The following is a 26,387-nucleotide window of genomic DNA, read 5'->3' as shown; positions in this document are numbered from 1 at the left end:
TTACAGCCCTGTGGTGGCGAGAGTGACCACCCGATCCACCAGTGTTACAACCCTGTGGTGGCGAGAGTGACCACCCGATCCACCAGTGTTACAGCCCTGTGGTGGCGAGTGACCACCTGATCCACCAGTGTTACAGCTCTGTGGTGGCGAGAGTGACCACCCGATCCACCAGTGTTACAGCCCTGTGGTGGCGAGAGTGACCACCCGATCCACCAGTGTTACAACCCTGTGGTGGCGAGAGTGACCACCCGATCCACCAGTGTTACAGCTCTGTGGTGGCGAGAGTGACCACCCGATCCACCAGTGTTACAACCCTGTGGTGGCGAGAGTGACCACCCGATCCACCAGTGTTACAGCTCTGTGGTGGCGAGAGTGACCACCCGATCCACCAGTGTTACAGCCCTGTGGTGGCGAGAGTGACCACCCGATCCACCAGTGTTACAGCCCTGTGGTGGCGAGAGTGACCACCCGATCCACCAGTGTTACAACCCTGTGGTGGCGAGAGTGACCACCCGATCCACCAGTGTTACAGCTCTGTGGTGGCGAGAGTGACCACCCGATCCACCAGTGTTACAGCCCTGTGGTGGCGAGAGTGACCACCTGATCCACCAGTCACCACTTTCACCGAACATTGGATAGGGAGTTTGGCTTACTCCGAAAGCAAATGAAAACTTTCAGTACTTTCCCTCTGACAGAAAGGTACATCCTGCCCTACTTGTAACGGTATATATAGTAATGAAAAACCAAACAAACAATAAACAACAACGGCATGTCAAAACATTATTTCCTCGTAACCTACTGGTCTACTGAAACAAGTTCCTGTTAAATCTGATTCCATGTGTATTGAGGACGGCAGTGACAGCATGTCAGGTACAGTATATGATGTGACATATTACACACGCGTCTATGTAGCCGAAGTTTACTTAATCTGCGCGCGAATATTTCAAGTCTTTGAAACTTACATTTAAATTCAAGTTGAAGAAACAGTATGAGCGAACAATTTCCTTTTGCATCTGTCAGTGTCGGTTGATCTATGCACACGACATCACTGTGATATGTGATGTGTTTACGTTACCATGTATCTTAGTAATACGTTATAACCTGTCTATATGTAGATATGTGTGTGAGAGACATAGATAGAGAGAGAGAGAGAGAGAGAGAGGGGAGAGAAATGAGAGAGAGACAGACAGACACAGAGAGAGGGGCAGGGAGATTGAGAAACAGACAGAAAGAGAGAGAGAGAGAGGGAGAGAGATTGACAGACACAGAGTGAGATTGAGAGAAAGAGACAGACAGAGAGAGAGGGAGGGAGAGAGAGGGAAGGGGAGAGAGGAAGGGGGAGAGAGGGAGCGGGTGAGAGAGTGGGGGTTGGGGTGGGAGGTGTTGACAGATAATGCTTTGGTACAATGGTAATTGCGACGGTTATATGCAGTGATACACCCTGGCCAAACGTCCGCGGCACGTGTTATTGCGCAGAGACAGTGGATCTGACCGAAGTAGTTGTACAAATAGTAGTAATATTGTAAATATTTCCTGATGTTATATTTTCCTTATCTTTAAAACTAAGAGCTCATCCGTCCCGGGAGATTATTGCGCATTAACTGTGCCCTCGGTGTTGCAAATAATACTGCGTACATACACATGTACACGCACACATGTCTTTAGGTTCAATGTGTAGCTTCGTTATCCACAATGTACACTGTCAATGGGCACAAGTAACCCACAGATACCCTTTGTCACAGGGAATTATAACATGTTGATGCACGCTAGCTCCAGAACAGAGTCCTGCTTTGTGATGATAGACGCTGTGACCGACAATTCCGTTTATCTAAACAATTTAATAAGTTAAACGTATATTTATACAACGAGGATGAATTATCTATGTCATGCATATTCAACAATTTTTATTTCTCCCCCACCATGCTAATATACATAAAGCGAAGAAAGAATTTTGTATCATAAAACTGTCACTTAAAAGTTCCTAATCAAACTTTCCGTCGAATATTATTGCGTACGTTACTGTAAATATATTATTTCTATGATATTTTAGAAATCATGGATTCTTTCTACACACATTGTTTTATAAAATATATTGTTATATTTGTTAGATTCCATTCACCTTAACTCGACAATGAAGGACAAGAACCATCTAACATCCAATGTTAAATCGTGTATTTTCAGCCAGTTTACCAACTTGCCAGTGTGGGGTTACTGGTGATTGTCCACAATCGTTGACCACGATGTACAGGGCTCTCCTGGTGTACATCGGTCTGTGTTTTGTAGCTGCCGCTGTCCTGGGTGTATGGGTCATCAGGTAAGATATATATTGTCTTTATTATACCTTAATAAAAACTGGTATACATTGCGTCAGACTGTATCATGAAATGACCTTCAAATATAACGATGTACGGGAAGTACTGAATTCTCTCACATGGCACGTAAGCAATCCGGGTTAGAATTAATCTTCAGCAACCCATGCTTGTCGTAAGAGGCGACTAACGGGATTGGGTGGTGAGGCTCGCTGACTTGGTTGACACATGTCATCGTATCCCATAATCGATGCCCATGCTGTTGATCACTGGATTGTCTGGTCCAGACTTGATTATTTACAGCCCGCCGCCATATAGCTGGAATATTGCTGATTGCGGCATAAAACTAAACTCACTCACTCACACATGCATGTCATTGTGTTGTAGTGCTATGTCCCAGTATTGATCTGTCTGTCAATTACCGTGTATGACGTTGTCTCGTGTGTCTCAGCTTAGTGTGAACATACAAGTAGAAAGTGACTGATTTTCTGGGTAGGTAACCAAAGTAGCTATTTTGTTTCAACAGGTTAGCATAGAAGAACCCACACATATGCCCGTTTGTAAATATACCGCAATACATCAGAAATCACTAACGATCTGAATGCATTTTTCAGAGACACCAGTTTAGCCAAGAGAATTCCATTCCTCTATCGAAAAACTGTTCGTGGAGACGCTGGGTTCGAATTAACGGATGGAGGTCGCTGTACAAGCGAGAACAACGCGCCCGAGACAGGGTTGGTTGTCTCGAATGATGCAGTAATCGAAGGAGGAAGTTCGAGCGACACAAAGTAGTGATTATCATATCTCAGTAACTGATTAGTTGCAGATCCTAGGTGGGTTATTATTCTGTTCTAGTGACACTTTTTTCAACAACGAAAATATTTAATTATAGGTAGAGCCTGTAGTGTTAAAAGCCATGATATTTTTAACCTTCTGAGATGTACAAGACATTTTATCTAATGCCAAACCGTGTATAATACGGCTTGAAGGAAATAAAATGTTTAAAAAATAAGTTAAATTTGTGTTGTTATGGGGCTTCCCCTAAGTTTTTGCCAATATTGACTGTTGTGCAGGGTTGTTCCCATTAAATACACCAGGATTCACTGTGTGGGAAGGCGATGGACATATTGTGCATGCAAAAGAATCAGGCACATGACATCGGCTATTCGAACACATTTGTAGAGGACAAACAGTCATGCACATCGGGGAAGTATTTTTGTGTATGGAAAACGAAACTTAAAACAGCTGTGTCATGTTCGATGAAATATGTTGATACAAAACAGAGGCAGAGCAGAAATAGGTATTGTCTTGATGACTGTTATATGTAAGTCCTGGTTCCTTCCTTCCCGAGACAAGCATTGTGAACTGTCCTCCGTGAGTCGGATGGAATCAGGACCAGTCGTAGTTAGCAATAAACTGTGAGAAAACATGTGCATTCATTCAAGAGCAACACGTGCATTCACCATACAACAGCATGTACATTCAGTGTACCGCATCACGTGCATTCACCATACAACAGCATGTACATTCAGTGTACCGCATCACGTGCATTCACCATACAACAGCATGTACATTCAGTGTACCGCATCACGTGCATTCACCATACAACAGCATGTACATTCAGTGTACCGCATCACGTGCATTCACCATACAACAGCATGTACATTCAGTGTACCGCATCACGTGCATTCACCATACAACAGCATGTACATTCAGTGTACCGCATCAAGAGCATTCACCATACAACAGCATGTACATTCAGTGTACCGCATCAAGAGCATTCACCATACACATGCATTCAATGTACCGCAAAAAGAACATTCAGCCAACAGCAACGAGTGCATTCACTCTACAGCATCTAATACATTCAGTATGAAGCATCGCGACATTCACCATACAACAACACGTGCATTCGGTATACAACAACACGTGCTTTCGGTCTATTCAGTATACACAACACGTACATCCAGTATACAACACCTGCATTCCGTATGCAGCAACACGAGCATTCACGCTATTGCCTCATGTGCATTCACTATACACCAACCCGTGCATTTAGTACACAGGGGGCGGTAGGGTAGCCTAGTGGTTAAAGCGTTCGCTCGTCACGCCGAAGACCCGGGTTCGATTCCCCACATGCGCACAATGTGTGAAGCCCATTTCTGGTGTCCCCCGCCGTGATATTGCTGGAATACTGCTAAAAGCGGCGTAAAACTAAACTCAGTCAGTCAGTCAGTACACAGCATCACGCGCATACTTTACAACTACACCCGCATTCTATAAGCAGCAAGTACGAGCACTCAGTATGCAACAACACATGTATTTAATTATAAAATATGATTTGACTTCACTTCAACTCGTTGTACAAATGTGCTCAGTTGGCCAAAGTCAGTGTTTGGTGTAACCCCCTAATATTAGAATAAGCAAAATCCGTCAGTACAAATTTGTTTTGCAACTTTATTATGTGACACATTCTGTCCGCAGAGAAAGACTTTTATAACGGTATGCGCAGGAGTTACAGTGTAACCTAATGTTTACAGAAATCGCTCGACACCGGATTCGATTCTCTTTCTCTTGACTTTTTCTGGTGTTCCAAGCCATATTACTGGAATGTTGTTAGAAGCGCCGTAATACATACTCGCTCACCTATAAGAAATGTCTATTGAGGAATTATAAATACATAAGCAGAAAGGATTAGTTATTGTTAGAGATCCTCTGAATAAAGTGTAATACTTTAGGACACTTTAGTCTTGTACTAACAGAGATAACCCTATTGCACGCTAATGTTTATCTTACAGATTGTGATGTTGTCTTGCATCGTGTTGAACTACCCGCAAGTTTAATATTGTCTCCATTACAGAAGTGGCATGTACATGAAACATGTTCGCTGTACAGTTCAGCCGGATTGTTTCCAGTGAACTTTATTTGTTACTATTTAAAAGTGATGACTTTTACGGCCGGGTCACAAGCAGACAATGTGAAACTTAATTATTTGTACTGCGGTGGCATCAGATGCAGTCTGGAGATAAACTTGTATCTGTCTCTACAGGAAATGTTTATAGGTCAAATACTGACCCTCTTTCCTTGCACGATATATCTCACAGAAGTTCATGCGGACGTTCTTATATTATTTTCTATGGAAATGAAATATATAGATTAATATCTCTCTGCAACTTTTAAGGGAACACTGCTACATCTGCACGGTTGCATTTATGAATTTGTTTATTAAAAACATGATGCTTTAACGCTTTCCTGTCTCACCTGTTTAATGGATACAAAGACTTTACTCTCAAACTATAGGCGTACATGCACTAGTGATGCACATTATTCAGACACGCTGACCTGGGTATCTAGTAACACGAAGGCAAACCCTTGAATATGAGCGGGAAGATGAAACCGAGTGAAGGTCGTGTTCCAGTACATGTTTATAATAGATATGCTTCTGCAACTTTGTTCGATAGTAGCTGAGAGGTAAACAAGTTTATAATGTAACTGCAACCCCCCATGTATGTACTGTTTCACTCCAATCCTTTTGCACGTAGGCACTGCATGCTGTCATTGCCACTCTATAGTATCGCTGGTATCCGTCAACTCATGGTGACCTACTTGTATGCATTCTCTGTGCACACAAATATTTCCTTGTGGTTTGGGAGGGGAGTGCGTCTAGCTATTTGTGTTGAACTTGAAGTTGACCATGTAAAACAGCATGCTCTGATCCACGTGATATATGACTGTTAGTTTCATCTAAATGCAAGTTTTAGATTGTTGTTACTGGTTAACTTACCTAACTGCTCTGTAAAATGAAACTGAGAACAACATATTATATTTCCTTCCAAACTATTTCACTGCAAGTCAACTTTAAATAGAATGTTCTTCTATGTTGTCCGAAACGCCACGAAATACTACGAGGGCGTGGTGGGTGATCCAGCGAACCTGAGGTGACGGGATCGAGCCCACCTGTGACCGGGCGTAAAAACCTTTGGAGTCAACTTTGCGTGCAGACTCTCTCAGTGTTGTCACAACCCCTAGTGTACAGTACACAACCCTGTGCACTTAAACGAAACCACGAATCCGTTGGTATATGACCAGATGGTGGCCACATGAATACGTGCAAACACCTAGTTGCGGGTACAGCAACGTGCAGTAAACTTGGACAAAATACTGTGACTACGTGTCCCAGTCCACCCAGCTGTGAATGGGTACCTCGTAAGGATGGGAAAGCCACATTAACTCGGTGCGCCTAGTGGCTGCAAGAGTTGTATGATCCCCAGGGAGTTGAGATTGATAATGCGTTGTGCCATTTGAGACTGACATCCAATGGTCGAGGGAAAAACAAAGCGCCTTTGAGCAGGTGATCTGGATATTGGCACTATATAAATATATATAAATAAAATAAATATATAAATACTACTACTCTGTAACGTGTAACTCGTCCTCCATGTTTACTATTCAACCTTCGAATTGTGTTCTACGTCTTCATCCCACAGTCGTCAAAGCAATGGAAACATGGAAGAGGGCAGGGTACTGAAGCTGATTCAAGTTGTCTCACCTGCTCATTTGTCTCGTATCAGTAATATCCTTAATATACATTTATACACAAAGAACTTAATTAAGTATTTTTGGAATGATAGGTTTTTTCAACACTTACATAAAACATCTCGTGGTGACCACGATTGAAAAAAAACCATGCGTTTTTCTGACCTGTATGATCCTTTGATTCATAAAAAACGACAAAATGATTGGAATCCATGTTGAGTTTATGATGAATAATTGCCTATTTTGAAAAAAGCACACTTATTTTCATACAAAACCATGTCTGTACAACTATGGCCCTGGAATGTTTTATGTTGAATTTATCGGTGAATGTGAACATTCAAAATGTCATTTTGCGTGTCTTACACGATTCAAGGTCAATACCGAGTGTAACCTCCTGCACTCTCCTCCTCATACCCCTCCTGGTCCTCTGAAGGGGCAGTCTACGCCATTCCTCGTGTAAAACAGCTTCCAATTGGGCCAGGTTCAGAACAGGAGGATCCCTTTGTTGCACACGACGACCAATGGCATACACGTCGTGATTCTTTTGACCACGCAACGACCACAGACCGATTTGACAGATATAATACCGTTGACACTCAAGGCTGAATTCAGTCCCGGGAACCACTGTAAATCTTTGTGCTCGTAAGACATTGTGTTTTTTGGTTTGCTAAATATAAGCGTGTTTGAAAACTTGGGTACGTGCCATCTATTCTTTATTGCAACCCTCTTACATTACATAATACATTACTGATAACTGCATTCTGTCAATATGAAATCACGAGTGAGTGTATATACCCCACTTAATCTACATTCGACAATCGCTGACGTCATGTCTGTACTAGGTGTCTCAAACTCCGATAACCCGATCTTAAATAAACTCAAGTTAAGGTTCGGTCGTTCATACATGTTCTGAATAGACTAGTGGAAAAGGCTTTATAAACATACATGCACGTATATCAACAGATATCACTTTCGACGTACACGCATGCACGCACACACACAGAGACACACACATGCAGATAAAGACAATGTGTCATACGGTACTGTGAGCAAAAAAGGCTAGTGTATTGATTATGGAGTGAAACTGTTACGTGCACAAATCGACTGCCTGCTTCTCAGACTCTGGACTTTCTAATCTCTGTGTGTGGTAGTCGTTACCGGCTGCTATATATCTACAGCACAATGTGCACGTTTAAGGAGACTATAAATTACGGTATCAAAGTTAACATTTGTAAAACATATTTGGTACATTCAAATGTCTTCCTTCATGAATGCACCATGACTGCATCATGACTGAATCATGAGTGAATGAGTGAATGAGTGAGTGAGTGAAGTAGCTGTATGAACACAGTTTACTTCAAATATATGCCCCATCAATATCCTAACAATACATACCCTAATTACCTCAAAACCCAGTGGTGTGAGTGAGTGATCCCAGATGTGGATACATTGCGAAGGGGATTCAGGGCCTCCCTTTTAGTCAGTGGTCGAGGTTCGAATCCCTGATTTCGGTCTATGACAGGCATGCCTGGACCGTACCCGTGCTCATGCTCATTCTCTTCCTGCATGAAGCCAATACGTCGTGATGGGATCACATACTGACCACAGCAGACTTAACGGTTGTTACCAAATACGTTGTATATCTCACCGAGCTGCGTGGTTAGTTTTAATATACAAACATGTAACACAAGCTCACTAGCTTGATTTTGTTCTTCTCAGACCTCGTTTTGGGACTAGAATAATTCAGGGATACATTCTCCAAATTTAGAATATTAGTAAATAAAACTTCAACCGATAACGTGATATACCCAAACTGAAGACTACCATAGTTGTGCTTTAGGGGAAAGATGTGTAATGAACGAGGAAATCTAACAGCTTACAATACAAGGCAGTGCACCATGGTGAACACTTGTATTGAAATTAGAACAGCAACAGACAGACCAGAAGATACCCTTTGACACCGATAATAATCGGTGTCAAAGGGTATCTTCTGGTCTGTCTGTGCAACAGGTAGCCACACTCTTGAGAGTGATAATATCAGTTTATAGCACATATCACGCAGTCGCCAGTTTCTGTCCTAGATTTGATTATCCCACTGACAATTACATAATGTAAATTACCTGGTGGTAACTCTTTCCCTGATCTATGAGAATAATGACAACAATTATTCCTGTGGCAAGGTTTGATGTTGGGATACTGGTCTCTCTTTTCTGCCCCATCATGCCTTATTTGCACGCTCTGGCTTGTTCTCAATGAATTATGGACCAAACAATTCAGCGGATGATAGCATGGATAGTGACGTTGTTGCGAAGATGGCTAAACACCGCCATTATCCCATGGTCTTACCAACTAGTCCTTCAGTAAACTCGTTACCTTGCATGCATTCTGGGCCTGATTTTAACCCAAATCCCAAAAGGGAAATTTATTAAACAAAGTTTTTTTTATAAAATAAATTTATTGTCATCTTTTTACATTCAGGAACAAACTTTAGAATGTCCTTATGTTTATAAAGTTATGTTTTCTCACATTGTTGTTCACAATGATTATACACACATGAAAATATATAAATACAAATTTACTCAATTTGAGGAAATTTATATGTACAGTGTTCTGACATATTTACATAAACACATCTGTACACAGTCAAACAAAATGTACAAGAATATACAATTTATACATTGATTGAATGCATATCCGTAATTAGTTACGATGCATTCGTTCTTTGTGTGGATGGTGTCATCAGAGCGGATATCAGTCACGTATGTGCTCGTACGTTGGTTCAGCTGTCAGTGTTCTGTCCAGGACCCTTCTAACTACCCCCGACGTGATTGCAGTTCAGATGTCCTGGCAGCCCACTGGACAGCGGTGATACGCCCAAACCACGATGGCAGCCACTTGAATCCAAATCCCTGTAACATGAATGCTCATTTAAAATTGGGAAACCTTTACAAGTTATCAATAAATATCATAACTTAACACAAATGGTTCAATCAAATAAAGTAAAACATGTCTTTCATCTATACTGGACAAAATAAGTTAGGGATATTGGTATTTTTATGATTGATATTTTATCAGTGTGTCAATGAATAAATAGATCATTATTCATAATTTCAAAATTTACATAGATCCCTAGCTATATTTGTCCAGTATATTATATATACACAGCTCATTATCTGTATGTCAGAAGGTAACATCATGTGAACTGTTCAAAGTTGCGTACTTCACAGATCCATTGTTTATATTTAGATATCAGAAATATATGTTTGTAGATTTGAAACTCGTACCTGATATGGGCGCTAGATGAGACGACTCACTACTTGTGAAAGGCTCAATTACATGAATCCTGTAAGTTTTACAAGTAGGACATTCTTCCTCGCAGAATCTTCCTGAGAACCCATCCCTGCATCCCTGCTTACACCTTCCATCAGTGAGGCAGTCGTGATCGAAACAGTTGCCAGGACACGTGATATTGCAGTGGGTTCCACTCCATCCATGCATACAGCCATTTATACAGGCGCCATCTGTATTACAGATCTGGGGTCTACAGTTCTGGTTGCATCGCTGACTGCATGTTGGTCCATACCAACCGTCCTTACATCCCTCTAGACATCTTCCGGTTTCCCGCTGACAAATACCCGAACTATATCGTCCTGCATAACAGTTGTTGCACATCTGATTGCAACCGTTGCCATATCTGCCCGGGGAGCATTCCTCACACCTGCCCGATGTTCTGTCGCATCCCGTACTATCACAGTGTGGACATTGCCGATCACAAAATAGACCATAGAACCCTGGTTCGCATCCATATTTACATCTTCCATCTGTATAACAGGCGCCAGTTCGACAATGGTTCGAGCAGGTTTGGTTACAGAAAGACCCTTTCCGTCCGTGCGTACAACCGTCAACGCAAGACCCGTCTTCTGGATAGCATGCGGAATTCTTACAGTTGATGCTACACTTTCTTCCACAGTGAGATCCATGTCGTCCGCGTATACATCCCTGTAAACACTTTCCGTCTTCTCGCGCACAGTGCCTGTAGCCATCCCGTTCTGTGTAACAGTAGTTACTGCATGTCATGTTACAGTTGTCGCCATGGAGACCAGGTAAGCATTGATCACATCTTCCTGAAAATCTGTCACATCCTGTGGTGTAACAGTTGGAACATTTCTGGTCACAGAACCATCCATAGTAACCAGCTTCGCATCCCTCTTTGCACTTGCCGTCGATGTGGCATATTCCTCGCAGACAATGGGCAGAGCACTTCTCACGACAGAAAGACCCCGTCCACCCATGCTCACAGCCAGCAAGACAGTCCCCATTGGTTTTGGCACAAGACGAGTGTTTGCAGTGTTGTGGACAAGGGTTCTGGCATGTGTTCCCGAAGTGTCCCTTGGGGCAGGTCTCCATACAGCTCCCCGTGGTTCTGTTGCAATAATATTGACCCTTGTAATCTGCAGGACAGTCTACTGGACACAGAGTGCTGCAGTCGTCACCATAGTAACCTGGTTTACATCTGTAACACCTGCCCGTATCTCTGTCACACCCGCCAGTGTCACAGTGGCTGCAGTGTTTGGTACACCTGTCTCCAAAGCAACCGTGTCGGCACGCTTGACAAGTTAATCCCCCCATACGGAGCGGTGCACCCATCACTACATTTGCCGGTGATTCCTGTGGAATAACATCAAGAGTGTTAGACAATTCACAATGGAATATTTCATTTTTGATAGCTTTATACTAGTAACTTAAGGTCCAAGCTTTAAATCTGGTATATTTGCATTATGCTGAAAGAAGTGAGGGAGTGAGTGAGTTTAGTTTTACGTCGCATTCAGCAATATTCCGGCGGTGTGTAAATAATCGAGTCTGGTCCAGACAATCCAGTGATCAACAACATAAGCATCGATCTTCGCAATTTAAATATGATGACATGTGTCAACCAAGTCAGCGAGCTTGACCACCCGATCCCGTTAGTTGCCTTTTACGACAAGCATGGGTTGCTGAAGACCAATCCTGACCAATTCTAACCCCGATCTTCACGGGTATTGAAGGAAGAAGTGATAATTTACTGGTGAAAGGCGATATTTCATACGATTCATATACACCATACAGCATACAGTGGTTAAAACGTTCGCTCGCCGCACCGAATCGAAGGCCCGGGCTCGATTCCCCACATCCCACATGGGTACAATATGTGAAGCCCATTTCTGGTGCCGTCCCCGTGATACTGCTGGAATATTGCTAAAAGCGGCATAATACTACAGTCACTTCAAATTGCCGCCTTACACAGCTTGAACATTGCTGCTTGCGGCGTTAACCAACAAACAAACATACACTTGAAACTGATTAAGAAACTTCTTACCATGAACACATGCGTATATCAAAGCGATGATAGTCACAATGCGACTGAGAAATCTTTCCATCTTCCAAAGATGAAACATCAATACGAGTGTTGTTTTTCAAATGTAAAGTATCGGAGAAAACACATCACCGTGTCCCAGTGTTTGGGGTGTCCGCTGGAGGGAACACTATCGCCTGGTAGATGTGCAGCTTATGCGGGCCCAGAACCGCTCACCTGGACCAGTGTACACTTTGATACTACAGGTGCTCTATATATAACTATGACTTGTCATTTTAAACACTGCTTGATTTTAAAGATCTGACTCTATGTCTGGCGGGCTGCCAACAGCACGAAGCATGCCTAAACCCGTCTTTCTGCTTTCTTTTCTGGTTTACATTTCAATACGGTGTCTCATATGTGAAATGATTGTATTTCATTTGTATTCTTAATCATTAAAATCTTTAATCTAAATGTTTTGTATCGGATAAATAATGTTGTCTGTTTTGGTAGGTGGATAGGATTATCACTCCCTGTATAAATGAAGGTCAGATTTCCTTCCATTTGTGGTAAAACTGTCAGCCGAACAATACATATTTGGATATTTTATTTAGTGAACTAACTTACTGCAAACAACCAAATTGGTGTTTTGTTGACAAATACATCTGATTCATTATGTCCATCCTGATAGGCACATGCATTTGCGTTAATGAATGGAGAAAAACGGCGTCGATGCGTGTTATAGTTTTTTAATTATTTGAATGCCGAATTTGTGCACATTGTAATATGATCTAATGCGAAGTACGGTAAGTATCGACTTAAGTGTACAGGGTTATCATGCGCCGGTCTGCTGCGCATGTCAGTCTAGCTGCACATGTCACTCTGTCATACCTATCTGTATTTTATCTACTGATTTAGTATGTACTTTACCCCATTAACACCGACTGATCACGTACTGGGGTCCAAGACAATAACGTCAAGTTCTCAATACGTTAACGGGAGATATTCCACCTTTTTCCACGTCTGTCTGCCCTGTAGGTATTCCTGAACAGCAAGGTTCCTGGTACCATGGGGATATAACGGGACCAGACGGATTGGTTGTCATTGTCAATAGACTTGTTCATGACATCAACCACCGAGTTTACCTGATTATTTTATATTTTCAGAGGTCTTAGACATTCTCCCTATGTAACGGGAATATTGTTGCCTACGTTGTAAAAATTAGTTCCACCATCCCTGAAATAACGAAACATGTAGGCAAAATAGAACCCAATAACACAATTGAACACTTATACTGTGGATAAACATGTATGGTTTACTCGTCGTATGTGTGGTACATACATGCTCGTCCCACTCTTTGTAGAGACATATATTGGATTGTATCGAGGTTTGTCAGCGAAGCGAATAGGTATTAAAAGTTTCATCATATTCTTTTGGCGTTATGGGGGTATTTGTTCCGTTAACAAGAGGACCTTTACTCGTTGATGTCTGTCTTTAACCGATGAGATCACGTGAGCATTAATTAATGTGCAAATTGAATCCAAGGGCATTTTTAGAAATTGAGATAATAACCAAGAACAACGCCATGAAAACATTACCAGGACCTACAAGGAGCCCCGATATGAACCCCCATCGAACATCTTTGGGACTATCTTGGACGCCAAGTTCGAGATGGAGATCCTTCTGCAGGAACTGAGGCACAACCCATGAGGAATGGTAGAGAAGTCCGATGCCTAGAAGACGACGCTCCCTTGCTGGTATAATAGGAGACTGGTCCATGTTAACTGTGTGAGTGGTTGTTACACCAGGTACTGATGTGATCGCTAGTGGGTTTTTATTTGACAACTAGGTGATTTAGGTTTTGGTGGAGTAGCCATGGTGAACATACTTTCCGGTATTGTGTATTCCTCTCAGATTACCAAATTGTAATATATGAGCACTTCCAACAGTCGTGTTTTTCATGCTTATATATAGTATTGAATAATGGGGATATACCAAATGTTTGTAAATCCAGTAAACTAAAGGAGATTTTCGGCGCACTTGACAATCAAAACAATTAAGTATTTAGGAATAATGAAAATACACAGAAACATATTTAAATGGTTTGCACAAAAACAAAAAGGGAAAGCCCGCTATGTTAGTGTGTACATAAACGTTATCATTAAGGTTGAGTGCTATCCCTATCTGGATAGGAACGACCAGAGCTGCATGGCTTCATTAAGGTTGAGTGCTATCCCTAGCTGGATAGGAACGACCAGAGCTGCATGGCTTCATTAAGGTTGAGTGCTATCCCTAGCTGGATAGGAACGACCAGAGCTGCATGGCTTCATTAAGGTTGAGTGCTATCCCTAGCTGGATAGGAACGACCAGAGCTGCATGGCTTCATTAAGGTTGAGGGCTATCACCATCTGGATAGGAACGACCAGAGCTGCATGGCTTCATTAAGGTTGAGGGCTATCCCTAGCTGGATAGGAACGACCAGAGCTGCATGGCTTCATTAAGGTTGAGTGCTATCCCTAGCTGGATAGGAACAACCAGAGCTGCATGGCTTCATTAAGGGTGAGTGCTATCCCTATCTGGATAGGAACGACCAGAGCTGCATGGCTTCATTAAGGTTGAGTGCTATCCCTATCTGGATAGGAACGACCAGAGCTGCATGGCTTCATTAAGGTTGAGGGCTATCCCTATCTGGATAGGAACAACCAGAGCTGCATGGCTTCATTAAGGTTGAGTGCTATCCCTATCTGGATAGGAACAACCAGAGCTGCATGGCTTCATTAAGGTTGAGTGCTATCCCTATCTGGATAGGAACAACCAGAGCTGCATGGCTTCAATAAGGTTGAGTGCTATCCCTAGCTGGATAGGAACGACCAGAGCTGCATGGCTTCATTAAGGTTGAGGGCTATCCCTATCTGGATAGGAACAACCAGAGCTGCATGGCTTCATTAAGGTTGAGTGCTATCCCTATCTGGATAGGAACAACCAGAGCTGCATGGCTTCATTAAGGTTGAGTGCTATCCCTATCTGGATAGGAACGACCAGAGCTGCATGGCTTCATTAAGGTTGAGTGCTATCCCTATCTGGATAGGAACGACCAGAGCTGCATGGCTTCATTAAGGTTGAGTGCTATCCCTATCTGGATAGGAACGACCAGAGCTGCATGGCTTCATTAAGGTTGAGGGCTATCCCTATCTGGATAGGAACGACCAGAGCTGCATGGCTTCAGGTAGACTAACGCTTAGTCTCTCAATACATAACATTTGGATAGTAACCAATAATCCCATTTAAATTGGAAAGGAGCCCCAGTGAGATGGGAGATTCAGAACATGAGGAAATCTAGACTTGCTTCATTTAGAGCTTTAGTGTTGCAGGGAGAGCTGGATGGAAGGGAAAATAATGTGGTTCAGGGACTGTGAGACAGACTAGGCTTCAGGGATAGATAGACCCCTTCCTGTTGATAGGTGTAAGTACAACGCAGATATCAATACATGTCTGTCAATAGGCCATGTGCCGTATTTGTTTGTTTAACGCCGCACTGGACACTATTCCAACTATACGAAGGTGGTCTGTAAATAATCGAACCTGGACCATACAATCCAGTGACTGGCATCATGAACACCCATCAACGCGACTAGGATTCGATGATATGCACCAACCATGAGTCTGACCACCCAGAATCGTCTCTGACGGCAATCATGGGCTGATGAAGGCCAGTTAAGTGATAAATAAATGTCTTGTCATCCGATTGCAGGGTGTTTTCGTAACTAGTGAACTTGATGATATTGACGACACATCCGTCCTTACATAGCAATATAGCAATATTAATTTACCGTATCATTAGTGTAAAGTGTTAAACCGTCTTAAGAAAATAACAAAGCTTTCTGAAAAAAAACCCCAAAACCCTCCAAACCAACTAGTAATAGAAGTGGTTCGCGGAGAGTCAAATCACAACGACCAGAACCCAAAACACAGGGAGAGTGTGATATATTTTACATGGTTTTATTGTTCATAGTTCATATTACAAAACTGTATTCATATCAAAATACTTCTGAAAATATTTACGTTGGTTTCCTTTCACATAAACCCAAAGCTACAGGTAGGTCAGTATTTTCTAATCAGCATGTACCAGTAATGACTAAAACCGAAAAACTGAGTATTAATTCGATGTAATGTATGATGATGGGAAGTGAATGTCAAGCAGTGTTCTCAAGGACATCGTCTAACCACACCCTTCCAAGTGCAGTTTAGATGCCTCGATACAACCACATGACCACGAGGTTACCCAACAGCAAGCTGACGCGGTGGGGATGTCGGGCACTGCGCTGCTAGGTAAGTAGATGACGCTGTGTGAGGGACAGCATCAACGGTAACAGTACCACAGCCACTTTCTTCTGATCAGCCGCTGCAACACAACACAATAAATCATTTTACTAATAATACGACTGAGTAACATAGATGCGACGAGGAGAATCGATATCCCATTACATCATGAAGATCAATTACGCTATGAAAGTAAATTCTCAAAAATTATGAAAAAGAAAACAAAAGCTTTGTTTTCTTGGTTCAAACAAATGAAGTCAAGGTCAAAGTGGCCCCCAACCTGATTTAAGCAGTTGTTCCGAGCAATGTATTTCGTCTTTGTCCACCTCCAGACTTCTTCTTTGTCTTTTGCAGCTTCTATCACAGTAGTCGCCTTGCCAACCAGCCAGACAGCCGTGCGTACAACTACCAGTGACTTTGTGGCAACGTTTTAGATTGTCCGGCCCTGCTTTACAGTTGGTGCTGCATGACAATTCGCACGTTTCGCCGTAAACACCCGGACCACAATCATCCGGGTTGACATGGTAACACCCTGGGTATGAACACCTCTTCGTATCGCAAGTGTCACCATGGAAACCGGGTTTACATCCATGTGTACATCTTCCATCGCCTTTGCAGATATCGTTGAGGCAGTTTGATGAGCACATTCTCTCGTTGCAGGATGACCCTTTCCAGCCATTTTGGCAGCCTTCGTAACAGGAGCCGTCACGATAACACAATGCAGTTTTACATGTAGCGCTGCACGTGAGATTACAATGTGTTCCATGCCATCCATCCTTACATCCACCTGAGCATGTTCCTGTATCGCGGTGACAATTGGTTGAGCCGTCCCGTTCAGTATAACACCCACTGTTGCATGTTTTGTCACACTTGTCCCCACAGTTGCCCGGACGACACTGGTCACATCTTCCCGACAGTCTGTCGCATCCAGAAGAGTAACAGTTGGAACATCTCTCGTTACACATCAGTCCATGGAACCCAGGCGTACAGCCATCCTTGCATGTGCCATCGGTGTTACATTTGCCTCTCAGACAGTTTGTAGGGCATTTCTTCTTGCATCGGGAGCCTCTCCAGCCACGGTGACAACCTCGGAGACAGTGTCCTGTTTGCTTGTCACAGATAGAATGTAAACAGAGGCCGGGACATTCCTGTTTACATGACTCGCCGTAATATCCCTCTGTGCATGTTTGTGAGCATCTACCTGTATGTCGGTCACAGAAAGCATGATGTTTCGTTGTAGTGTCCCAGCAATGTCCAGGACATCTGGTATCACATGCCCTGCCGTAGTAGCCAGGTTTACATCTATAGCATTCACCCGTATGTCTGTGACACTCATCCCTGTCACAGTTGCTGCAGTGCTGTGTGCACCTTTCCCCATAACATTCGCCAATACATGCTTGGCAGGTCAACCCGCCATATCGTTCCTGGCATCCATTGGAACATCGAGTGAGGTTTGAATCAGGGGTTAGTGAAGCGGCACCTGTGGAGTTCACGAAATAGACTGTGATAGGATCATAATAGGATTCAGTACTTCTGAATGATTCTAGATGTTGTAACCATGTACATCTAACTGCCCTAACCACATGACTATATACAGAATGTAGATCTGACTCATTAAATGTATAAGGAGATGAACACCCAAACGGTTTATATGAACATGAATACTTCAAATGTGAACAGTTGTATTTAGATAAATCTGATAAGTGAACATATCTTTTAAAACACATGGCATCTACAGGACAAATGTGGTGTAGTCTCACCGGGACAGACACACACAAATGTCGTCCTATTATTACAATACTTGTTCAAGATTACAGGTGATAATTCCTTACCGATGACAGTCAGATGAATAATGATGAGCAGATGGAACATATCGGGTATCATCCGTCGTTTAGGATACAACCATGAATTAATCAGTGCATGTTACAATACCCTCTACCCGCCGAAACGCGCCACCTGTCGATCTACCTGTCCTGTGTAAGTGTCGCTGAGTCAAAGTGAGATTATATTTATAGCTATGAGTTGTCAAGAACAGGTATACATGTACTGGGCTGTATCGGTAGAAGATCACATGTGTGGCTCTCTGCCAATGCTTCTGTGTATAATGTGACAATAACTACTGCACCTCGTCTCTGTAGGTTGATCTCTGAGCTGAATATCTTGCATGTAACTTACTAAATTGTATGAGGTAACTTTGTGTTTAATCCATTAAATATCTAGTATCCATTAAAATACAAAAATGTATGTCCTTACTGTTTCCATCTTTAAATAAGGCAAGAGGTGATGAAGGATATTTAGTGATGAAGATAAAAGAAGCTATGTACGTTATATAAAATATTATGCAACGGGGTGTATTTATGGTGGTGGTCACCGGTCTGATGATCTTTCAGTTCTAATTAACAACGCAGATTGTCCCAGTCCACTTTACCGTCAAGCCACGATCAGTATATCCCAGTCACAGTGAGAAGGAAAACATATTTATGCACAGACAGACCGACTGTACAATGATAAAGCAAGTTATATTATTAAAGCTGAAAGTAACCGAGGCGGCCTGGTGGCCTAGTGGTTAAAGCGTTCACTCGTCAAGTAGAGGACATGAGTAAAATGTGTGAGACCCATTCCTGGTGTGCCCCGCCGTGATATTGCTGGAATATTGTTTAAAACCACTGTAAAATTGATAACAACAAGTCAGTCCCACATATACACCTGCTGTCATCTCGAACCACCATGTCAACATCCATTAATGTTTTCTGCAATGTATTGCACATCCAAGAGACTGTGGTCCATATAATGCTGACCCTTACGAGGGTATACAAACATCATTTGTCAGCTTTACAGGCCGAAAATAATTTCCAAATATACATTGGGAAACAAACAAACCAATTGTCAGGCCATGTGTTGTCCTACGACCTAGAAATATATTACACTTGTTTGAAAGATACGCTATGACGTCATTGTGTTATGGACACGTAACATATTAACTAGTATGTTGAAGTTGATTTTGTTTTTGTAACCTGGTTTCCCCGAACCTCGAAAGATTAAGTCATTCAGTTTTGTTTTAGTTTAGAACACCTGACCCTGTTATATAGCTGGGACTTCTTCAAAGATATCGAACCTACAAATGATGTCGATGATATAACTGGAGTGAGTGAGTTTAGTTTTACGCCGATTTTAGCAATATTCCAGCAATATCACGGCGGGGAACACAGAATTGGGCTTCACACGTTGTAGCCATGTGGAGAATCGAACCTTGTCTTAGGCGTAAAGAGCGAACACTTTAACCACTAGGCTACCCCACCGCCCCCATAGAGCTGGACGTGTGGGGTAGTAGAGTGACTAAGACATATATAGTCGTGTTCTTGTTTAGACGTCTAAGGCCTTCCCCCAGCATGAAGTTGACGCGACATGGTTTAACCCGAACCATTGCTCAACGCCGCGTCACCCGTACACATTCATCATGCACAGAATGATCTGAATAGACCACCAGCCGATCAAGGAAGGTGCACATCGAGCCCTGTGTACTACTTAGAAACTGATATGATTTCCCGAGAACTGACACACAACACCCAGCGGGGTGAACACATAACCCAATAACATCACGTGATCTACCATAGCTTTGCCGCCGTTGACCTATCTACCGGTACACGACTGGTTGAGCAATGTGTGTGCCTGATAATGACAGTCAACTGTCAACAATTATTATACTTTGCATTACATGCATAATGCAATAATGGATTATGTGATTGCATTGTGATTTATAATTCATGCATAATTAGACAAGGTTGTAAAATGTTTTTTATTTTTGCAAATATCGGGTCGAACATTCTGAATCTACTCAGCCCATGACAAAGCTTTCTGTTAACGTACTGAAACCAGGATGAAGTGGCGGGGCTCACTTTCGCTTCTAGTCAGTGTCCTGCACCGATAAAGACAAGCTCGGGCCCCGGGGATGACACACTGCTCACATTGTTTGTCAACAGTTATTTGACTGTTGCGTTACCCTACATGAAGAAAACCCATGCCATGGGCAGTGGTAGAAAATACATTTGTGCGGCAGACCAGTTAATGACAGCATGAACATTCCTGAGTGTCACGAGTTAGCGAGTGAGTTTAGTTTTACGCCGCACTCAGCAATATTCCAGCTACATGGCGGCGGTCCGTAACACTATTCGAGTCTTGACCAGACAATCCAGTGATCAACAGCATGAGCATCGATCTACGCAATTCGGATGCGATGACATGTGTCAACCAAGTCAGTGAGCCTGACCACCGACTCCGTTAGTCGCCTCTTACGACAAACATGGGTTACTGAAGATCAATTCTAACCCGGATCTTCACGGGCCATGTATGCCACGAGACACAAATGGAACAAGTGTGCATGACGGGGATGTATATTTTTTTTACAACAAAATATATTTGGCAGTCTTCATTTGAACAGTAGTACACCGCATAATATGAGCACTGCCTACTAATTCTAAAAACAACAACACCAGCTTATTATATATCTATATGAGCTGATATTTAAAAGCAAATGGGGCAAACCTCTTGCTCACTGTCTCCAACTCACTGTATCTGGTCGCGATACGGAAGTCATGGTTTAACGAAGAGCATGTATCCTCACTATTTGTCATCGGTCATCATTGTACATTGGACTCGTGCAGAGAGTCCTATAATTATGGAAATGGGTTCTTTCACTTTTTTAGAAATTTGATATGTCCGAAATGTACACTTGCAGGTCCCGAACGTTAACTACTTTTAATCAGTGTAAATACACATGCAAATACATTGGGTGAGTGAGTTTAGCCGCCTTTAGCAATATTTCAGCAATATCACGTCGGAAGACACCACAAATGGGCTTCACACATTGTACCAATGTGGGGAGTCGAACCCAGGTCTTCGGCGTGACGAGCGAACGCTGTAACCGATTGGCTACCCTCCTGTATATACAGAGTGCCACATGTACATATATATGCATGTGTCCCTAAATGTATATATGTAACGGGAGCCACGTTAACCGAGTTCCATCATACACCTTTCTTAAAGCGTAATTAATAAAGAAGTGCTGTCGTGACACCATGCTTACTAAACCTAAGATCAGTAACATATACTATTTCCATTAACTTGTGATGGATCAGTGAGTGGGTTAATATTTAACGTCACATCAGCAATGTATCCGCCATATCCTGACGATTTTGATGGACCAAGTCACGAAATGAGGACAGAGGATACGTGTTGTTTTAGCCGAGCAAAGAGCTAAACATGCACTATGGTAGCAACTTAAACAAGTCTTATATGTAACTGAGACGTCGCATTGTATGATCATAAACAGCTATGAGGACCACGATAATGGCAATAGGCAAGTTTCCTCAACCCGGAAGTAAACGCGCCGCACTGTGTACCGTATATACGTGCATAAAGTATTTAAGTGTTTAGTAGCCTCAACGATCGAGCAAGCGAACACGTTGAAACTGTAGCTCATGCAAAATGTTGCATGCGCAAGTAGACAAAGAGCAAAGGTTGTGTTAATGCTTGAAAATAGACAACAGATGACTGCATTTAACAGTTATTCTTGTATCGATCTCTTGATGTTTCCAAAATACCTTCTTAAACAGGTCTACCAAAACTTTCAAAACGATAATGTGCTTTATACCTGTTCGATCAGTAACGCAAATGGTGGGGTAATACGATGTGCCATTTGAGATTGACATCCAATGATCAAGAGAAAAACAAAGCGCCTTTGAGCAGCTGAGCTGGATACTGGCGCTAAATTATTCGTTTTTAATTAGATTGAGAATGTTTAATATAAAAAGAAGAAGAGGGCACAGTTCGTCTGAAGTTGATTTGAAGAGTTGTGTGCCTTCTTGACAGGATCCTTATACCGTGTGTTCAAATCTCACATTTGTACTGGAAATCATCCTCGATAATCTCCAGGGTATGCGTTCCGATAACTCTCCACTATAACCTGGATGCATTTACGGCTCAGCCCGATGATTTTATTACCTCCCTTTGCTGGCTCCGTATTCTCACAGTAGCCAATCAGATAAGCCGCCGTTACAATCGAGCTTGCCAGTGTCAACAAAGATAGCGGTCTCAGCCGCGAAAGTTTGCCCGCAGTGCGACTCAGATTTGGGGAAAACATACAGACAATTTGTTAGGTCTGAAACCTTAAAGTAATATATGCAAGAACTCCTTCTACCTCTTTCAGAGTACCTCTGCAACAATATATTATTGTGTTGCCAAGTTTAATCGGTTAGATAATTTAAAAAACGAAAGTGAGTTGTGATTGGTACGCTGAACTTCCCAGCGTAGACACCTGATTGGATAAAAATCCAACCAAAGGAGGTAGTAAAATCATCGGGCCGAGCCGTGCGTAGATGCATCCAGGGTATAATGGAGAGTTATCGGAACGTATACCCTGGAGATTATGGAGGTAGACTGGAACTGAGCCATGGTTTCTCCGTACCATACATGCTATCAGATAAGTGATGGATGTCTGCTACCTACTGAACGTCACATTAAGCAAAATATAATCAATAAAATGTGTTGCAAGAAACCGTGTGATGATAGTTTACTTTGACACAGCTTAAAGATAATAAAATGTTACAGTCGCTAAAGCTTCTAAATAGATTATATGAAGTACACCCAGGGTGTCATTTGGACATGCTGACAGGCAAATATTCCCAATATCCTGCTTCATTAAATGGTTACTACACAGTGTTTATTTGTAGACACTACTTAAGTGGAAAACATATTATCTAAAACCTGTTCAGGTGATCTCCGTGTTCAACACTGCTCATGCAACTTGTGTTGCCAACAGTGGAAACGTTTTCCACAATATCTAAAGATCTGCAAAGATGATAATTTTCCTGTGATTTCTGTATTTCTTGTTTCGCACTGCAATCCGGAATATTCTGAACATGTCGCTTCGATCTGTAAGTGCACGAGCGCTGAACAGACAGACCTGTGGTTGATATCAAGAGCGCTGCCCGACCCCGCCGAGTTATGATGACAGGATACATGCACCAACCCATCGAACGACCGCCCGATCCGCTCAGTCGCTTCATACTACACGTTGGGCGGTGGGGTAGCCCAGTGGTTAATGCGTTTGCTGGTCAATCCGAAGATCCGGGTTCAAATCCCCACATAGGTACAATGTGTGAAGCCCATTTCTGGTGTCCCCCGCCCTGATATTGCAGGAATAGTGCTAAAAGTGGCGTAAAACACACCCACTAACTCATACGACATGTGGTGCTCTGTGGATTCACATCATGCCATGATTACACATGAGGTACATCCATATCTCATAAAACACAAGCAGGTAAAATATTTCTAATTAACTGAAAAGTTTAATCAGCTATCTGTGTCTTACATTTTTGGGGGGCAACACCGCGCTGCTTTTCACACACAAATGTTTTAGCTGAGACAAACCGAAAAATGATTTGCATATAACCTTGAGAGTAACTTAAGAAACCGAAGAAGGCAACTGAATTAATGATATCCTTGTCTAAGGCATGTATTGGGGACAGTCTGGCGTGGTAATAGCTTTGTAGAAAATTTAAAAGTGATACCCTTGGCATTTACTATGCTAAATGGGGCAGTGGGATAACCTAATGGTTAAAGCGTTGAAAACCGAAACATGAGTCTCATTAACCTATTCAGACTATGACCTACTTTTCAGCCGATCCGAATTTTCTCGTGTGAAAGTGAAAATAGACATCACAGACAACTATGGTTACACTGAATTCCATTCCTTGTTTCATAAGAAAATGATATTTACAAATGAATTTTAATTTAAACCTGTAATAACATCGTATTTCTATATTTTATGGCGAGGTGTAGGCAGCATGACCTTAACTAAGACGTCACAGACTGCCCCTGTTTGATGAGGTCGTAAAATGATCCACAATGCATCTGGCTCACTGGTTACATCTGTTATGTGTTCCTTGTGCTTATTCAATGTAGTTTTGCAACGCACAATGTGATTGATATAATATCAAGTTCGTACTAGACCGCCAAACTTTTCTAGCGACAGAGCCTCGTTTTGAGATTTCCACGATTTCCAGATTTCCGTTTGTCAGAGCTCGCTGTACGACAGAGAACGCTGCACGACGTGTTTGCAAGGATAATAAGGAGCGTAGTGTTTAGATGTATCAAATGATACTGGTTAATATTTATGTATCCACTTAAATGAATTGGTCTCAAAATTCTGGACTGGTTATTGTACTAAGTGAGCAATAGGACGGAACCCAGTCAACAGGAAACGAGACTGTTGTGTTAATCAATGGTTTGACTTGTTCGTCGCGCCGGAGATCCGGATTCAAATCCCCCACATAGGTGCATTTAGTAAAGCCCATTTCTTGTGTCCCCTGCCGTGATATTGTTGGAATATTGCTAAAAGCGGCGTAAACCCCAACTCACTCACCCATTCACTACTATGCTAAAATCTTATAGTGCTACCCCAATCTTACAGTAATACCCCAAAGATCCTTCGATACTATCCCGCTACTAACGCTGACTCCCAATCGACACCTCTTAAGCTTGTTTTTACACCCTTGATGACGTAAGCGAGACAGGGGAACAGCAAGTACCATCCTTTATGACGTCACCAGGGTATCGAACTACGGAACTTCCTCCATCCGGACAGACGCTCCAGCCACTAAACTGAGGAGGAGGTCACATTTGTAATAAATATACTCATAGAAACAAATAAGGGAACACATGAAAATATGAGTGTTCCTTTATTTAATTCCAGAATTTCACCCACAGTGCAATACATACCTAATGACGAAACCAGGAAAAGAATAAAGGAACACTTTTACTTCCATGTGATTCCTTATTTGTTTCCATGAGTATATTTCATTATTGTTAAAGTTTTCTGTACTTTATGGAAACACAACGCGTGGACATTGAATTAACGATATGTAGGACATCCTTGGCTGGAAGATAGAAGACTAGATCTGGACGAGCATCCGGATTATAAAGGTATCGTAATCCAAGGTGCCAATTTGTAAAAGTATCATTACGAATTGTATATGTATGGTACTAACGCCCCAAGGGACTAACACATCAAGCAAACAAACCTCTCTAACTCTCTACCCCCCTCTCTCTGTATATTATACACATTACACAAAACATCAGTACATCTCACGCCACGTTATGTGTATGTTACTATTATATATGGAAGCAATAATTAGTTTTAGCTGACCTACTCGGGCGCATGCCGCCCTGTTGCTAAAGGCTTACATTCTCTAGTATAAATATCTAGCGACAGTGAGCCGTGTTTACAGTGATTAAAACCATGGTTGATGCATCTCATCGCATCCCAGTTGCATAAATCAATGCTCATGCCGTCAATCACTAGAGTGCCTGGTCCTGACACGACTATTTATAGATCGCCGTCATGAAGCCTGAATATTGCTCAGTTCGGCGTTAAACTAAACAAACGTATCAGTGTTTGGTGCCCATTATTGCTACAGATCCTGTACAAGTGTGGGGCATACATTTAATTTGATTGTTGATATGTTATTGCAACATCAATATGCAGTTGCTAACTGCCCGCTGATCACAACCTTGCATGCACATTAAGATGTGCAATAAATATTCATATTTATATCAAATTTAGGTTTTTAAGTTTTAAGTTATTTTTGTCGAATCAGAATATATGCATAATATATATGATTACAGAGGCCTGGGAAATTAAGAGGAGATTTACTATTCGCTGCACCGATCATGTGATCTGTTTATCTTAACAAGTATAGATTTCCTTTACCATGTTCGAAGGCTAATCTCTTTTCTATTTCCTCAGAACCCTGGACAAATCTTAGCAGTGTCTTGTGGGCTTCCATAGAGGTAAGACGTGTTAATCGTTTTTCTTTCCTATGTTTCATCAT

The 26,387-nt window shown here is 42.2% G+C and overlaps 3 protein-coding genes across 3 annotated transcripts; 1 reads left to right on the top strand and 2 right to left on the bottom strand.

The window, feature by feature from the left end:
- Positions 1-750: 750 nt before the first annotated feature.
- Positions 751-3,321, top strand: LOC124261774. Its single transcript, XM_046696130.1, has 3 exons — positions 751-870; positions 2,182-2,314; positions 2,924-3,321. Exons 1-3 carry the CDS (start codon positions 837-839, stop codon positions 3,099-3,101), a joined length of 345 nt encoding a protein of 114 aa, XP_046552086.1. The 5' UTR covers positions 751-836; the 3' UTR covers positions 3,102-3,321.
- A 5,959-nt stretch (positions 3,322-9,280) lies between these two features.
- On the bottom strand, positions 9,281-12,423 carry LOC124261770 (multiple epidermal growth factor-like domains protein 10). The gene is made up of 3 exons (XM_046696125.1): positions 12,202-12,423; positions 10,130-11,513; positions 9,281-9,754 (listed from the first exon to the last, which is right to left on the bottom strand). Exons 1-3 carry the CDS (start codon positions 12,202-12,204, stop codon positions 9,681-9,683), a joined length of 1,461 nt encoding a protein of 486 aa, XP_046552081.1. The 5' UTR covers positions 12,205-12,423; the 3' UTR covers positions 9,281-9,680.
- Positions 12,424-16,327: 3,904 nt separating this feature from the next.
- LOC124261771 (multiple epidermal growth factor-like domains protein 10) lies at positions 16,328-18,499 on the bottom strand. Its single transcript, XM_046696126.1, has 3 exons — positions 18,330-18,499; positions 16,778-17,977; positions 16,328-16,579 (listed from the first exon to the last, which is right to left on the bottom strand). Exons 1-3 carry the CDS (start codon positions 18,379-18,381, stop codon positions 16,503-16,505), a joined length of 1,329 nt encoding a protein of 442 aa, XP_046552082.1. The 5' UTR covers positions 18,382-18,499; the 3' UTR covers positions 16,328-16,502.
- Positions 18,500-26,387: the final 7,888 nt, after the last annotated feature.

The sequence above is a fragment of the Haliotis rubra genome, unplaced genomic scaffold (assembly GCF_003918875.1).
Source record: "Haliotis rubra isolate DU_JTF1 unplaced genomic scaffold, ASM391887v1 Scf808, whole genome shotgun sequence".
Taxonomy (NCBI): Eukaryota; Metazoa; Mollusca; class Gastropoda; order Lepetellida; family Haliotidae; genus Haliotis; species Haliotis rubra.
Note: the sequence above shows the minus strand (reverse complement) of the source record. Positions and strands in the feature narration are given on the sequence as shown.

What these genes read in the sequence shown, in the direction of transcription:
- LOC124261774 (XM_046696130.1), top strand. Translation starts at nt 837, where the DNA reads ATGTGTATTGAGGACGGCAGTGACAGCATGTCAG. An exon ending in CGGCAGTGACAGCATGTCAG is followed by an intron (nt 871 to 2,181) that starts GTACAGTATATG and finishes GTGTATTTTCAG; the next exon opens with CCAGTTTACCAACTTGCCAG. An exon ending in CTGGGTGTATGGGTCATCAG is followed by an intron (nt 2,315 to 2,923) that starts GTAAGATATATA and finishes TGCATTTTTCAG; the next exon opens with AGACACCAGTTTAGCCAAGA.
- LOC124261770 (XM_046696125.1), bottom strand. An exon ending in TCATCTAGCGCCCATATCAG is followed by an intron (nt 9,755 to 10,129) that starts GTACGAGTTTCA and finishes TTCATGTTACAG; the next exon opens with GGATTTGGATTCAAGTGGCT.
- LOC124261771 (XM_046696126.1), bottom strand. Translation starts at nt 18,381, where the DNA reads ATGATACCCGATATGTTCCATCTGCTCATCATTATTCATCTGACTGTC. An exon ending in TATTCATCTGACTGTCATCG is followed by an intron (nt 17,978 to 18,329) that starts GTAAGGAATTAT and finishes TGAACTCCACAG; the next exon opens with GTGCCGCTTCACTAACCCCT. An exon ending in GGAACAACTGCTTAAATCAG is followed by an intron (nt 16,580 to 16,777) that starts GTTGGGGGCCAC and finishes GTTGTGTTGCAG; the next exon opens with CGGCTGATCAGAAGAAAGTG.